The 15,125-nt window shown below is 37.6% G+C and overlaps 1 protein-coding gene across 43 annotated transcripts in view; it reads right to left on the bottom strand.

Moving 5' to 3' along the window:
• Positions 1–15,125, bottom strand: part of Abi3bp (ABI gene family, member 3 (NESH) binding protein) — a 212,335-nt gene that overhangs the window by 54,706 nt on the left and 142,504 nt on the right. For 18 of the 43 annotated variants that reach the window (XM_006522277.3, XM_006522260.1, XM_006522254.2 and 15 more), the window contains 13 exons: positions 14,908–14,988; positions 13,345–13,401; positions 12,425–12,508; positions 10,868–10,927; positions 8,683–8,763; positions 7,757–7,870; positions 6,275–6,334; positions 5,491–5,574; positions 4,376–4,435; positions 3,485–3,568; positions 2,545–2,601; positions 1,596–1,658; positions 891–971 (listed from right to left, as the gene is read on the bottom strand). The exons of 13 other annotated variants lie outside the window; for them this stretch is intronic. In XM_006522277.3, coding sequence (XP_006522340.1) covers positions 891–971; positions 1,596–1,658; positions 2,545–2,601; positions 3,485–3,568; positions 4,376–4,435; positions 5,491–5,574; positions 6,275–6,334; positions 7,757–7,870; positions 8,683–8,763; positions 10,868–10,927; positions 12,425–12,508; positions 13,345–13,401; positions 14,908–14,988 — 966 coding nt within the window. The remainder of the gene's footprint in view (positions 1–890; positions 972–1,595; positions 1,659–2,544; positions 2,602–3,484; positions 3,569–4,375; positions 4,436–5,490; positions 5,575–6,274; positions 6,335–7,756; positions 7,871–8,682; positions 8,764–10,867; positions 10,928–12,424; positions 12,509–13,344; positions 13,402–14,907; positions 14,989–15,125) is intronic. 12 more of the 43 variants (XM_006522255.3, XM_030249156.1, XM_006522286.3 and 9 more) reach the window with 9 other exon arrangements.

The following is a 15,125-nucleotide window of genomic DNA, read 5'->3' as shown; positions in this document are numbered from 1 at the left end:
GCGACACTTGAGTTTCCATGACTGACTACAAAGTATGAAATGAAAGCCTAACCACAGTCTTCTGAGGCATGAGCAATGCTGACCTGACAGCAGATGGGTTTAACCAGCGAGGAAAAGAACATTCACTGAATGTCACAAAAGTTACCCAGTGTTGTTTCTGGAGACCCAGTTCTGTGAATATCGAGTTCAAAGCCCCAAACTAAAACTAATTAAAAAGCAATGCACGAACACGAGACAGTTGAACATCTGCAAAATGCCTTAAATCTTCTTTCACAACATGAGTTTCAAATGTCAAACATGTTTTTAAACTCTAAAAGCAACGGGAAGCAGACAGTTGCTTTCTGAAATGCTGGTCACAGTAGCCAAGACCGTTATGGAAAATAGTCACAATCACTTTGAGCTTGGCTATTTATTTCCAGTTCTGCCCACATAAAGAGATTCCTGGGTACCTGGTTTTCTGGCTATAACTAATATGGAAGGTGACTTTGGAAATTTTCTAAGGTAGTATGTATGAAAGTATTGTGTATGAAGTAGTGTCTTGTATTTCTTGGAAGTTGAAAACAAATATCTGCTTATGTAACCAAGGCTAAGCAACAGATCTTATGTTTAATGCTAATATGGCAATTCATGAACATGAATGACTAATATGAACCTGGCCATCAACTCATCTTTAAAGAGAAGAACTTGGTCCAAACCAAGTCACTAGGGGAATTAGGGACAACTTTCCCCCAATCCCTGCTCTTATGGGAAGCTCTTAGAATGAACAGCTGCTACCCAGAACCAATGCCTTAGTTTCCTTAAATAGCAGGAGCTTCCCACTGCACGTATTACTCTGGGACCCTTCTGGGACAGACTGCTAGCAGCCCTTTACACAGGCATTCCACATTTACCTGACTTGGACTCAGACACACCAGTACTTGCTGTGGTTTTAGGTCTGGGATGTGGACGGCGTGTCCGCTGTACATTAGGAGCTGAAGGAAGAAACTTTCAATTAATTTCATGCTTTTGGTTTTGGAAAAAAAAAAGACTGGGGTGAAGGTATCTTTCCACGAAATCTGGGATATGTTTGCTTTTGAATTAAAATATTATCTCCTATTTTGATAGGCTTTTTTTTTAATCACCAAAGGTTCTTAAGAAAGAAACTTAAAACATAAAATTAAGTCAATGAATGAAGAGAGCCATAAGTCTCCAACATCAAACAATGCTTAAGCTAAACTCCATGTGGCAGGATCGTAGGTTGACACTGAAAGTTTTCAGCAGTCTCAAGGATTCACTGGGCCATGATATTTTTCTAACTTATTCTGTCTCAGTAAGATATAGACACTACGAGCTAAGTTTGCGATTCAGCTGTAGATAACAAGGATAACAAAGATAACAAGGATAGTAATATTCTAGGTCTGTGGGTAGCTTTTAAAAGAGGTGACTTTAAAAACCTTTAATATTCTCAAGAAGCTGTAGTATATGAGGATGACCAGCAGCAGACGGCAAGACAATCTAATAAAGCAGATGACAATGAAGTTAGGATGAAGATGGAGTGCACATGGAAACAAGGATGAAACATGTGAAAAAAGCATTCCAGAGCACAGTGCCATTACCTAATGTTGTTGTCTTGGGAGCCTTGGTCCTAAGAGTGACAGGTGTGAGGGCTGTAGCAAGAACTGGATAGAAAGGAGGAAAATCAACCAAAGACAAATTAAAACTTCATGTTTAGGCTAATTTTGAGATTATATTTAACCTCAAAACTGACAGTACAGAGACACTCATTTCTTTCAAGTTTGGCTGGACCATGGATGGGTGCTCACTACATCATGACATAGACTTGAAAGAAGGCGTGGTACAGAACTAACTAGGTCACAGTATGCGAGATGCTCTTCTGGATATTTGACTGACTGACCATATTTTTATGTCTTCACACTAGATGACTTTCTGAATACACTAAAAAAAGCTTTGTTATTGTCCTTGAGAGTCTATAGAAAAGTATAAAGACAAAACTAATGAAATATCCCCATTCAAAAAGTATTCCTTGATTTTAAAAGACTATTGAACATTCTAGAAAAGGAGTCTCTATCATGGAAACAGTGTTGGAACATTTCAAGATCATACACCTTTAACTCTAACAACTTACTATAATCGTAATTTTTTTAAAAAACGATTGCTCCAAAGTGTCACAAAGGTTCTAGTTTACCAAGAAGCATTCTGAATAAAGGAGCATATTTTTGTAATTGTTGATGGATATGCAGCATAAACATGACAGATGGAGATTCACATGGAAACACAGGCTTAGTCAGGACCCTTTTAAAATGCACATGTCACAGTGTTGAGCAGTGAGTTACATGGTGGTTTGCTGTCCTGAAGTTAGTTCATGCATGGTGCTCTTGAATTCAACAAATAACTTGACATAGAACTGAGGATAATTTCAAGATAAAGAATGTAATGGAGTAACAACAGAGGTTGGTGATGGAATGGTCATAAGATGCAGAAGTGGTGATATGATGGGTATGGCAGGAAAAGCACCAAGATTAGAAAGACACACATTCTTATTACCCACGGTCGCAGGTACTTCGGTGCTAAGAGCACTGGGTTCGAGATCTGTAGCAGCAACTAATTAAAAACAATGAAATAAACATATGTGAAAAATCAGTAAGACAACAGTACACTCTTACTGGAATAAGGAATGAGTTTAAGGAGCTATTTCCAATTTAATACTTGTTACTTAATGATTTGGTCACATTGCGCCTTGGTAAACATTTCAAGAAGTACTCGGTTGCTGCCTATACTTTGTGCTAAACCTCTTAATAGAGTCAAGGTGATATTCCTCTAAGTACATGGAATATCTCATCCCTACTACTATTGAAGACTGTCCTAGAAATCTTAGACATTTACCAAAGCCACACAGATATAACTTGGGCTTTGGTATAGAAGCATTAAGAGAATAACATGTCTAAAGGTGCAGGAATACAACAGTCTTTCTATATGAGACCCAGCCAAGGATAAGGCAAATGAGCCAAATGTACTCGAGGACTCATGAGTAGGGTTGGGCTGAGATCTCATGTATGACAAGGGTGCTCAGCAAACCAGGATAAGGGACATTTAGTAAGTGTGGTACCAAGTGAACAGCTAGCTCTCTGCTCTCCTTACCAAAATAGAGTATTCTAGATAGAGCGGCAGATCACTAATGGTTTTTGGATCAGATCCAAACTTCTGAATTCTTTCATTCAAGAACTTCTGTTAACAGAGAAGAATGTAACTTAATCAGCAATACCAAAAAAGGTATGCGGTAATAGAGACAATACTTAGGCAGAGATCATAAGCAAATCAGCTGCCACACAAGACCCTAATGTTTTTCCTTCTACACATGGCAATGGAGGTAACAGTAGCCCACACAGCACTTAATCTCCCACGAGCTCATCCTTCTACCATTGGACTTCCTTATGGCTTCCCCAGAGCTTCTATAAGTATCCCTGTGATCAGACACTCAATTTACCAGGTTTGGTTAGAGGAGTCTCAGGAGTTGGTGTGGTTTGAGGTTTGGGGCGTGGACGACGGGTTCGTTTTGGTGTTTTAGGAGCTGAGAAAAGAAAATCTTCATTATTACAAAGTTTGTAGTTCAAAAGCTATGGGAGGGTGCTAAATTTAGTAAAACAACAGATTTTTCTCATATTTCAGGCAATTCAAATTTTCAACTTTTCAACTTGAAGGCCTATTGGATAGGTCAAGAGGTGAAGAGCAAAAATAGAACTTGTATAGAATGAAATCGTTAAGGAGACAGGAATAGTGGCACCCACCTGTAGTCCTAACACTTGGGAGGTTGTGATAAGAAGAGTGCTAGTTTGAGGAAAACCAAACTGAGATACTAAGAAAACTTGAGGCTGGACTATATAGGGAGAATCACTCTTCACACAAAGATGCTGAGAATTCTTGCTAAAACATGGTGGTGGCAGCGATTTTTTTGGAAAATTTGTGAAAGTAAGACTGCACATATAACTAACTGAAATGTCAATCAAAGAACAAATGCCACATGGCAAAAGTGAATGAATGGTTAAATATAGCGAAGAATTTCAGATCTTTAGGAGACCCCTCAATAGTATAGAAACGGTTAAAATTATGAAAACTGCTTTTGTGAGTCACACTCCCCAGAGCACACACAATGACAAAATAATTCCATGTAGTTACAAGCCTGACAGATCATGTGGGTTAGATTTATGGTGGGTCTCACAAGGGACAAGTTTTTTGAAGAGCTTTAGTGATTTTCATAGAATGGCAAAGAGAATGATGGTGTTACCACGAGAAGAACAACATGTGACCATGACACTGATGGCATGAGTTTGGCAATGGCAAGACAAAGGACACAGCCAGCATCACAACATGTTAATACCTTTTGTTGTCACCCAAGTCTCAGTTCTGAGTGTCACAGGTTCACGTACTCTTGGAAGAACTAAGCAAAGGCATTAAAATAAGCCAAATGATTGTTCTATACAACTGAAAAAGGAGATCTTTTCTTCATTATGAATCTCCCTAGCATAGTAAAGTCAGGTAACCGTTTTGTCACTGTTCATTTCTCATCTAATGAATAACCCAGAATGGACTGTGGAGGCATTGCTTAGCACTCAGATTAGGTAAGAAACCAAGGCATCAGCATGGTGAACTGGTGGGGTTTCTTCATCACAGACAAAGGAAGAGTACGCTCTTATAAGAAAGAAGAGGTTGCTGATGTCTACCAGTCCACTCCTCCCCTGCTCTGCCCTGTCACATTCCTAAGACCTTGATATGCATGTCCAAGAGAATATGTATATTCTCTGAGATACAGAAAGGATTACTACAGCCTTGAAGGGAGAGCTCATCCATAGCCATCCTCCAAAGACTCCTCTGACCAATTTCATTTATTTCTCCTTCACATTTTCCCTTTCCCCCATTTTAGTCAGCCAGACTCTAGTATGATTTTAAGACTCGACTCCTTTTAAATAGTCCCTGGCTCCAAATACTTACTTACCTAAGACTTTTTGTTTATAACCCCAAATTCATCAATGTTCATGTACAGATTCTTCCTATACCATCTTCAACTATACTTATAAAGGTTTCCACTTTGTCTTATAAAAATCAAGATATAACCTCCACATCTATTTCACTCAAAGGTGTTAGTAGGATAAGGAGGAGGTGAAAGGTATTTAATAATGCTTTTTATTTGGATTGAATATGATTATCCCAAAGTGACTTTATTTTTAGGAGATAAAAGTCATTGCAAAGATGTGTGATTATGGAGAAGGTTGCACATAGGAAGCAGTGGGTATCTCCTTGCCCAAAGGCTTCCCTTACAACATTGTTTGCTTGAGATCTGTACAATGGAGATACTTGATCGCCCACCCCTCCCACACAGAATTGTATACTTGCTCTACTTGGCATACACTGGAGGTTCTCAGTCACTCAGAAAACTCTCACAGCCCTCCTAGGTCACACTGCTGATGTTGTTTAAACCAGCTACATAGGCTTTACCTGGTTTGGACTCGGTTACTTCAGGACTTGGTACAGGCTTTGGTTTGGGACTTGGGCGATGTTTTTTCTGTGTTTTTTGGGGAGCTAAAAAGAAATTATTGGATTACTTTGTATTTTCATCATTTATGAGTCAGGAAGCCATGGAAGGTGCAAAGATGATAGCTCGCTGGTTCTCACATGTTCATCATCTAGTTTTTTCTTCAATCATAATGAAGAAAAAAATACTATTTAATTATAGAAATTAAGGCTAGTAATTGTTATCTAAGTTTCAAACGATGGCTTGGCTGGAACTAAAATGGATAAGGACAATTCCTAAATTTGAATGGATAGTGTGCATTTCTACTCTGATCTTTAAAAAATCCTTGATATGTTCTCTATATAATTATCAAGTAAATATTTATTAAATAGAAACAAAACAACAAAATATTATGCACACAGAAAAAAAAGGTGTAATGTAAATACAGGCCCTTTGGGCACTGAGACGTTGTTAATGCTTCTCTGTGTACCTGAGACTTAGGACATGTTTGAAACGCAGCTGCAGCAAAAGCACCCTTCAAACAAAACACAAAGCAGGACACAACTCCAAGTAGGTAACATGGCAGGTAAATGGCCCAAAGAAGTTTCCTGTATAATGTCTTAAAAGCAGACAACTATAAACTCTTCATAATTTTTTAGATGAATGTAAGTGAATGGCCACAAAGACCCACCCAGCTGCCACCTGAATTGAGATGAAACTTTTGCTATGACAAGAAGACTTGTTACAAAAATAGCTTAGCAACTTTACCTAGTGTTGTTACTTGGACCTCAGGTCTAAGAGTGACGGGTTCCAGGACTACAGCAGGAACTGGCCAAAAACAATACAAGCCAAAGAGATTTTAAAAAATGCATACTGAGTTAGAACATTTATATATACTATATATATCTAAAACATCAACTGTCCCAAGGGAAAGAATATAATTAACTCTTTATCTGAAAATTTGCTTTTTAAGAGTTTGCTAAACTTTTGTTGGGATGGTGGTTGGTCTCAGCTTTTTAACTACCTGACTGACTAGAATAAAGAAGGGGAATAAAATGAGGAGGAGATACAAACAAGCATAGTAGTCAATATGACACTCTGTAAGGTTTTTAATAAAAGAATTCTAGCCTATATAGAAAACACTGCATTAGAAAATATTTTAATGCATTCATTTAATATAGCCTTAGAAAAGTAAGCTAAAAAGCATATCATGAGTTACCATGTTTTTAACTAAACACTGATACAAGTTTAAAGCATATATAAAAAAATAATCATTACATGGCTTGTGTTGATCTTGCCAATCTTATGAAATTTGACACCTCCATGCAAAACCATAAGAAAGCAGCATAAAGATGGCTACTAGTCTAACACCCAATGTAGCATCTGTCTTCCCCAGGAGCAGAAAAAGTAGAAATCAAAGAGTCTATCTGTGTATGATGCAGTGTCTCTGTATCTTACCTAAACTCTGACTCAAATCTTCATAGCCCCTCTTCTGCTGGCCTAATAGAGCCTTTCAAAGGCAAGAGCATCAACAAAGTGACTGAACACCTACAGTCCATCTGTAGGTGGCCCTCTATTTTCTGGCTGACTCTCTATTTTCTCTATTGATCAAAATCCTGTACTGTATTCAAGGTTCAAACCCAGTCAACTTTAATATTGTCTTTTTCTAGATTTCAGATTGTTACTTTGTGGGTATATTATGCAGCATGGCCTTAGTTTATTGTAGTATAAGAGGAGGAGGAGGAGGAGGAGGAAGAGGAAGAGGAAGAAGAAGAAGAAGAATGTCAAGAAGAAGAAGGAGAAGGAGGAGGATGAGAAGGAGAAGGAGAGAGAAGGAGAAGGAGGAGGAGAAGAAACAACTTTCAACAGCAGGTCTATTATTTACAATTGCAAATGTGAGTCTGGGAAAATGTAAAGGCTTAAGGATTTGTTTACTTAAACTAAATATACTGAGTTTGCTAGTGTAGTTTCACTATTAAGATTTTAATAGAAATGCATAGTTTGAAATTTACTAAATACAAAGTTGCAATAAAAGGCCTTACATTGAATTTTTTTTAAAGGCATTCCAGCTCCTACTGGGTCTCACCCACCTGTATTTTCCTTACAACATCTACAGAAGTTACTGATGCTGCTTGAGTCCTCTCACTCACAGGTGTAAGAGCTGCTACTGTTTACCACAAGCACTGCTTTGAGCCTCTGATGGGACAGACCATCAGGTTCACCCAGAAGCCATGTAACTCCCAAATTTACCAGTTTTTGTTTCAGGTGCTTGAGGGCTCAAGGTGGCTTTAGGTCGGGGTCGGGGTCGGGGTCGGGGTCGGGGTCGGGGTCGTGGGCGGTGGGTTCTTTGTGATATTTTGCTAGCTGAGAAAAGAGAAACCTCATGTTACTTTGGCCCTTATGGCCTTGGATACTGCAAAGAGCGCCTTCAATAGCTCTCAGATTTCCTAAACTGGCAGGCGTTTGTTCTTTTAGTTTGAATTTCTCATTCTTCTTAAACAAGCATGTCTTTTTGTCATTGATGGTGGTTTGAAGTAAAATCCTGTTGTTGAGTTGCTCGTTCAATGCTAGAAGACTCAATACTCATTTGGAGAAAGCAATAGACCTCCACTTTGGAGACAATGATTGAAAAGGAATCAGTTAAGGTTGGGGAGAGATTTGGGTCACAGTATGATAGAAGCCAATAATTTAACATTTCAAATGGGTCATCCCTAATTTGTCAAATTTATAGTAACACATATCATTACTTAAATCATTACTTACATATATCATTATGTACATATCATTACTTAAGATATATCACCAAAGAAATGAAAAGACTGTATAATCATTTTCAAAAACAAGTATAGAAACCTAGATGTTCAAAGGAGTAGTTGCCATTGATGGGCAGTCATTCCACTGTGGTTAAAACTCAGTTGTAATACAGAATTCTGTGATGTACAAGACAACAAAGCACTTTGAATAGTTCCGTGTGGATATTCGTATTTGAACTAAGTTCATGTTTAGCTCTCATAAACACAACAGGAAGCATGTCTGTAAGAAGCTTTGAACTCTCTAGCAGATGGCTAAAGATGATGGGTACTTTCTCAAGAAGGTGGAAAGGCCACCTCATGGGGATGGAGACTTAATGGATTATACAATGAGCAATAGAAGCACTTGGAAAGTAAGAGTGTTACCTAGTGTTGTCCCAGGGGCCTCAGTTCTAAAAGCAACAGGTGTTTCAAGGTCTGTAACTCGTTCAAGGTCTGTAATAGGAACTGAATTAACAAATATGAGCTTTTAAAAAACATGTATAAGCACACAATATTTTTTTCAAAATGATTCTGCTAGCATAACACAGCATCTAGAATGTGTGTATGCATATACATATAATATGTAATATGTAATATATAATATACAATTATATATATATATATACATATATATATACATATATATATACACACACACACACATTTTTTTCTGAACTGAATTGTGTCCTCATAATTTATATACTGAAGAGGTAAATCGAAATGGGCTGTATTTGAAGACAGTATGTTTAAAGATGTAACTAAGGGGGGCTGGTGAGATGGCTCAGTGGGTAAGAGCACCCGACTGCTCTTCCAAAGGTCCGAAGTTCAAATCCCAGCAACCACATGGTGGCTCACAACCACCCGTAATGAGATCTGATGCCCTCTTCTGGTGCGTCTGAAGACAGCTACAGTGTACTTACATATAATAAATAAATAAATAAATAAATCTTTAAAAAAAAAAAAAAAAAAAAGATGTAACTAAGGGATTATAAGGTCAGGGCTCTCCAATTTGTCAACTGTCCTTATTAGAAGAGACAGTAGGTATGAACATATATAGACAAAAGACCATGTGATAATGTAGCAAGGCAGCCATTTATGATCCAAGGAGAGGCTTCGGGGAAAACCAGACCCAAAAGCACTTTGGTCTTTGAGTTATAATTTCCAGAGCTATAAGAATAGATCCCTGTTAAGAAACCAATATGTAACACTGTGGGGTGGCTGTCCTAGTAAAACTCAAGGCAATTATTAATCCTTCTGTCCAGACAAACAGTAGCTAGCACTATTCTCCCAGATAGGCATCACCCTTGCTCTCATTTTGTAATGCTGCAGGCAAGCTGTTCCTCATGCTACAATGCTTCTCTGACTCTAACAGGAAAGATTTCAGGGCATCTTTACCCATGCCCATACATATGCTTCCAATGTTTTAAGGACTATATAGAAATCTAACTTGTATTTTGGAACACTGAAAAGAAAATAACTACCAGGTTCATGAAAATAGGACTGCATAAAAAGTTCTGTAGTTAAGAAATACATGAGAAGCCATTAAAACAAACAAACAAACAAACAAACAAACCTCTCATGATTTCATTAGTTGCCAAACAGAGAAGTAAAACATCTTAGATGCATCCCTTCCAATTGTAAAGGTCTTGCCAGCCAATAATGCCCCTTTTCTAAGGGACACGTATAACAATGTGATATTTGCAAGCATTGATGGTTCTCAGGCTCTTTGAACCAAGGACCCTTTGTTTATCATGAATACCTAGTGTATCTAGAGTTGGGTAGCTTTAAGTTTGTGTTCTCTCAGACAAGTTTTTCGGATTAAAGAGAGATAAGCTTGAGTTATTTTAAAGTTATGGTTCAACATACTAGAAAATTTTTAAAAAATCTCTAGGGATTTCAAGGCTTGGTGAACTTTCTTGAGTTCTGGGCCATGTATGAAAGCTGTACCCCATAGAGTATTATTTTATCTTTTGTTTTAGAAGGGTCTTTTGAGGGGGAAATACCAATATACCAATTGAAATTATTGGTTGAGAAAGTCAAGACTATAATTTTTAAACAATTCTCCTAAAATTATCTGATTGGGCTAACATGGCTAAGAATCATCTAAATTATGATAGATAGAGAGAGAAGACTCCAATTCATATTAAGGTTGAAGTTTGCTATTTAAAGATCTTAACCTGATGTTATGCTATTCAGACTACTAAATCAGATTGATAATATGCTGTTCAATGTACGAAATCACATTGCCGACATATTAACAAACAAAAGAGAAGCTAGGCAGGCACAAATCAGAGGTAGGCACAGCAAAGACACATGAAACTGGTCTAACAAGAATTTTGGTTAAACCAAAACTATAAAGCAACATGTAAATACCTTAAAGCAGTTTATGAGGCAGACCAATCACACAAACTAGATCCATGCATATAACGAACAACAGGCAAGTGCTTCTAAGGATGTTCAGTTCAAATGAAAGGAAGAAAGTAATTGGGTGGCAACATGATCCCATGTGGATGATGAACAATGACGATGAACAGAAAGTGTATTGGCCAAGAGTCAGGAGTATCATTACCGATTGTGGTCACTGGATCCTCTTTTAAAGGAGTAACTGGTTCAAAGACTGGAGTAGGAACTAGCCAGAAATAACAAAACCAAAGTAAACAAATAGTCCAATCCAAACATTAAACTTATCAAAACCTACTAAATTCAATTAATACAAATTCTAGCAGAATAGAAACATTTCTGAAACACACTTGAAACACTCAGCCATGTTGTTAACTCTGAACCAAGAGAATATGGATAGTATCTCGACTCTTAGATGTGAACTCGTTTCTTAGGAGGGAACCAAAAGCCTTGCAGGTACAGGCCTGTCAGTTGTCCTTATCTTCTTATGATCTGAGCCTACTTAATGTGTCGAACAGATAGTTAAGGTTTGAATACGTTTTGTGTCCTCTGAGGCCCAGCCCACAGTTACTGTTAGGAAGCAGTGGTACCTTTGAATGGTGGGATCTAGTGAAAAGGTCTTAGATCATTGAGGGCATGAGATGGCTTGCACAACCCCTTAATAGTTCTGTATAACCTTTTGAGCTTTCTACAGAGGATAAATATTAGAGGAAAAAGAAATTGGCTCTTCCAGTGTTCTCTATTCCTGGTTTGAAATATGATCACTTGCTAGATCTTATATATACACCTACTATAGCACCACACCATGAGGTGATACAAGCTTGCAACAGCCTTCACCACAGAACCTGTGATGTGTAGCTATAATATGAGAATTCAAGTATTTGAATTAGACAATCCTCTCATTTGCAAGTAGCCCACACTAGTAGTTTTGTTATAGTGAACAAAGCTGACTGATATCTAGACCAAGTCCACCTCACCAAAAAGATACCCAACTTGAGTACTTAAGAGAACATTATAAGGGACAGCTACTCTGTCTGTGGCATAGCAAGGCACCCAAAGAAAGTGTGGCCATAAATCAGTTATCTGATGAACTCTAAGTTCCCAAGGTCGACATTAAAAACTTTTCAATATGCCCTATAGGCCATTATATGCAGGAGCTTCATGAAAGCCATTCAGTTCCTAGAAGCCTTATCTTTTTTGTAAGAGGAGACTTGCTTCCTTACACTGGCTCTCCTGCATGCTCTGCCCTTCAAGTCTATGCTATCTTCTCTGTAGGTATTACTTTTACAATTATAAACAGTTTTAGGAAACAAACACATGGCATCCAAAACAACGTACTGCAGAGACCATAGCCTGCCTCTACAGAACCTGAAGCCTGAAGTATCAACTCCCTAGCACTATACAGAAAATGCTTATTGTGGCCTTGTTGTTATCCAATGCTATATGTATGACTCACAGGCCTTGACAGTAACTGAGAAATTGTCTCCCAATAGTACAAGTATATACTTGTTCTCTTGCTCACTATGATTGCTTGGTAATGACTAGCATAGCCAGGAAAAAAAAAACATGGCAGGGAAAATTCTAGCACTCAAGGCATAAGGATTTGCTGCCCCTATCCCCCACCTTATCCCTTATCTGAGTTATTGACCCTCAGTTGCTATTGTACTTTCTGTGGTACCTGCTTAGATAGGCTGTCAGAATTCTTAACCCAGGATCTACACATTACCCAGTTCTGTTGGAGATGCTGCAGGACTCCTGGTGGTTTTAGGTTTGGGATGTGGATAGTCTGGTTGTTGAGGCAGTTTGGGAACTGAAGGAAAAGATATCAGGTTAATACAGGATATTGGGTTGCAGAAATGGTGTCTAGGAACACACTTCTTATGGTTTTGTGAAATTTCCCTTTTGAGTTTTGGAATATTTGTCTTTGTTTTGATATTGTGCTTTTTTATGTCACTTGCATTTGTTTGAGAAACAAAGCTCATAAAGAAATATGAGTTTATATATCAAGAATATTTCCTATAGGTTCTCATAAGGACTTGTGAGTGAAGACATGCTCCAAAGACTTGAAGAGTTATAGCATGCACAAGTACAGGTGTGGGTGTTTCATGCTAATGGTAGTCTGAATAACTTCCAATGACCAGTCTTGAATACATTTTCTACCTTCATCCACAACAAAACAAAGTTTTATTATTCCTTAAAGTGGCAAAACTAAATAATGTAGTCAGTGAAATGCAGAAATTTAGAGCTTCAAAAAGACCTAATCACATTATAAGAACTACACAAATTAACTCAGCCTAGAAGGTGCATAGGTTCCCCTGTAGCCATGAACAGAGATGGATGCCCCACAGCAAAAATGTGATGTGATAAACCTAATATGCACAGAAGCAGAGACAAGACAAATCTAAGGTGTGATAGTGAAAAAAAATATATATATACATACATACATATATATGTATATATATATATATATATATATATATATATAATTTTTCAATAAGTTGACTCTCATAAAAATAAGAGTCCTTTTAACACACATAAACATATTAAGTAGTTGGATGACAGAAAATACAGAAGCCTTGTGAAGCAGCATGGGAATGATAAAATGATAAGGAAATGAAGATGCAGAAAAACATGGTATACCATTACCTAATGTTGTCCCTGGAGCCTCAGTAATAATAAATGGTTCAAGGCTTGTAGCAGGAACTGATTGAAAGAATCAAAGAAACCTTATGAATGCGCAAAATATTAGAAAATTCATCTTACCAGTAAAAACATGTTTTCTTGGGCTGCAACATTATTTTTAATGTTCTTAATCTAAAGAAAATGAATATATTTTGTTTCTTTAAATACTTCTCCAAAGAATCACTCATTTGATTCAGAGATTAGTCACAGCATATCTCTTTGAGCTCAGCTATAGAATCCTACTGCTGGCTAATTATCCAATTTTAACTAACACGAGAACGTATGGAGAAAATATGACTCATCATCAGAAAAAGATACCCAGAACTTTTATGAAAGGTAAAAATCATAGTATGCATCCACTATAAACATTGACCAATGCCAGATGCAACGAGCAGTTCAGATATGCCTGATGGTTTGCAGACTCTGTGGTGATTCACAATGACTTGCTAATACTTTTTGTCACAACAGATATTAAGTTTGTATTTGTATCCTCCCTCAAGTATAAACTGGACACATGGCTTACTAGAACCAGATAGAGAGAAACAGGTGTATAGGATGAGAGGGGGGCAGAGGGGAACGGTAGAAAGTGCTAAGGTCACACTAACACATACACATGGAGGACACTAACATATATATGTATGTATGTTAGTGTCCTCCATGTGTATGATATATAAAATATATGCATATATATATATATTATGATGTGTGTTCATAGCTATAAGTAAGTTGAAAGCACACCCATTAGGAGGTAAAGTCTTTGGAGAACAGAGTTAATTAACAAGATAAGGAATCACTCCTTAGTTTTCGTCATCATTGGGTTGGGTTATCATGACTTCTATGAACAGAAAGAGAATGATTTTGTGGAGAAGTGAGAACTATTAAGTCCCATAGGATCGAGTTGAAGATTTCAGCCCTGCCTATCTCTTTAATTAATTCTGTGAGCCTGTTTTGACATATCTGACAGAAGAGCATCAATACATTATCCTGCTTGGGAAGTCATTTGTCATGTTCTCCATGTGTTAGCCTTTGTTCCTTCATCCTTCCAACCTTCAAATACTGAGCTAACTTCTTATTAATTATTTTGGATATTTCCACAAGGCTCCTAATATGTAGCATTTGTGTTGCTCTCCTTATCTTACATTGGCATGAACATGCTACCTTATATTACTTTCTGTTTATGCAGGAACAGCTGCTGGTTTTGTTGTATTACCAACTAATAGGTCAATGGAACACACCTCCTACTTCAGAGCCATGGGCTGAGGTGGCTTAGGAGAGCAAGTATGAGCTTAATGAGTATAGATAGGAGCAGATCGTTTAGCCCAAACTATATTAATCAGTCTTACCTTTAAGATGTGAGTATAATCAGAGAGTAAGTAAATAAAATGGCCATTGAAAGACACTATTCTTAAAAGGGAATCATAAACTGCCTAGCTATGTGGTGTTCTCTTTGCAAACCAGGAGTTTTCACCCCAAAGAGATATGTAGGATGCCCTCTAACACAGAATAAATCGCAAACCACATATTTACCCAATATTGTATGAGGCACTTCTGGATGGGGTGTGGTTTGAGGTTTGGGACGTGGACGGCGGACTTTTTTTGTTGTTGAAGCTGACGGAAGAAAATTTAGAATTAACTCAGTGCTTATGAGTTCATAATCTCCGCCTAGGATGATATACCCTGTCTGAGCTTTTTATAAAGCCTTTAATAGTATGAGATAAGAGATCCTATCAGTAAGGTTTGAATTT

Source organism: Mus musculus, chromosome 16 (genome assembly GCF_000001635.26).
Source record: "Mus musculus strain C57BL/6J chromosome 16, GRCm38.p6 C57BL/6J".
In the NCBI taxonomy this organism is placed as follows: Eukaryota; Metazoa; Chordata; class Mammalia; order Rodentia; family Muridae; genus Mus; species Mus musculus.
Note: the sequence above shows the minus strand (reverse complement) of the source record. Positions and strands in the feature narration are given on the sequence as shown.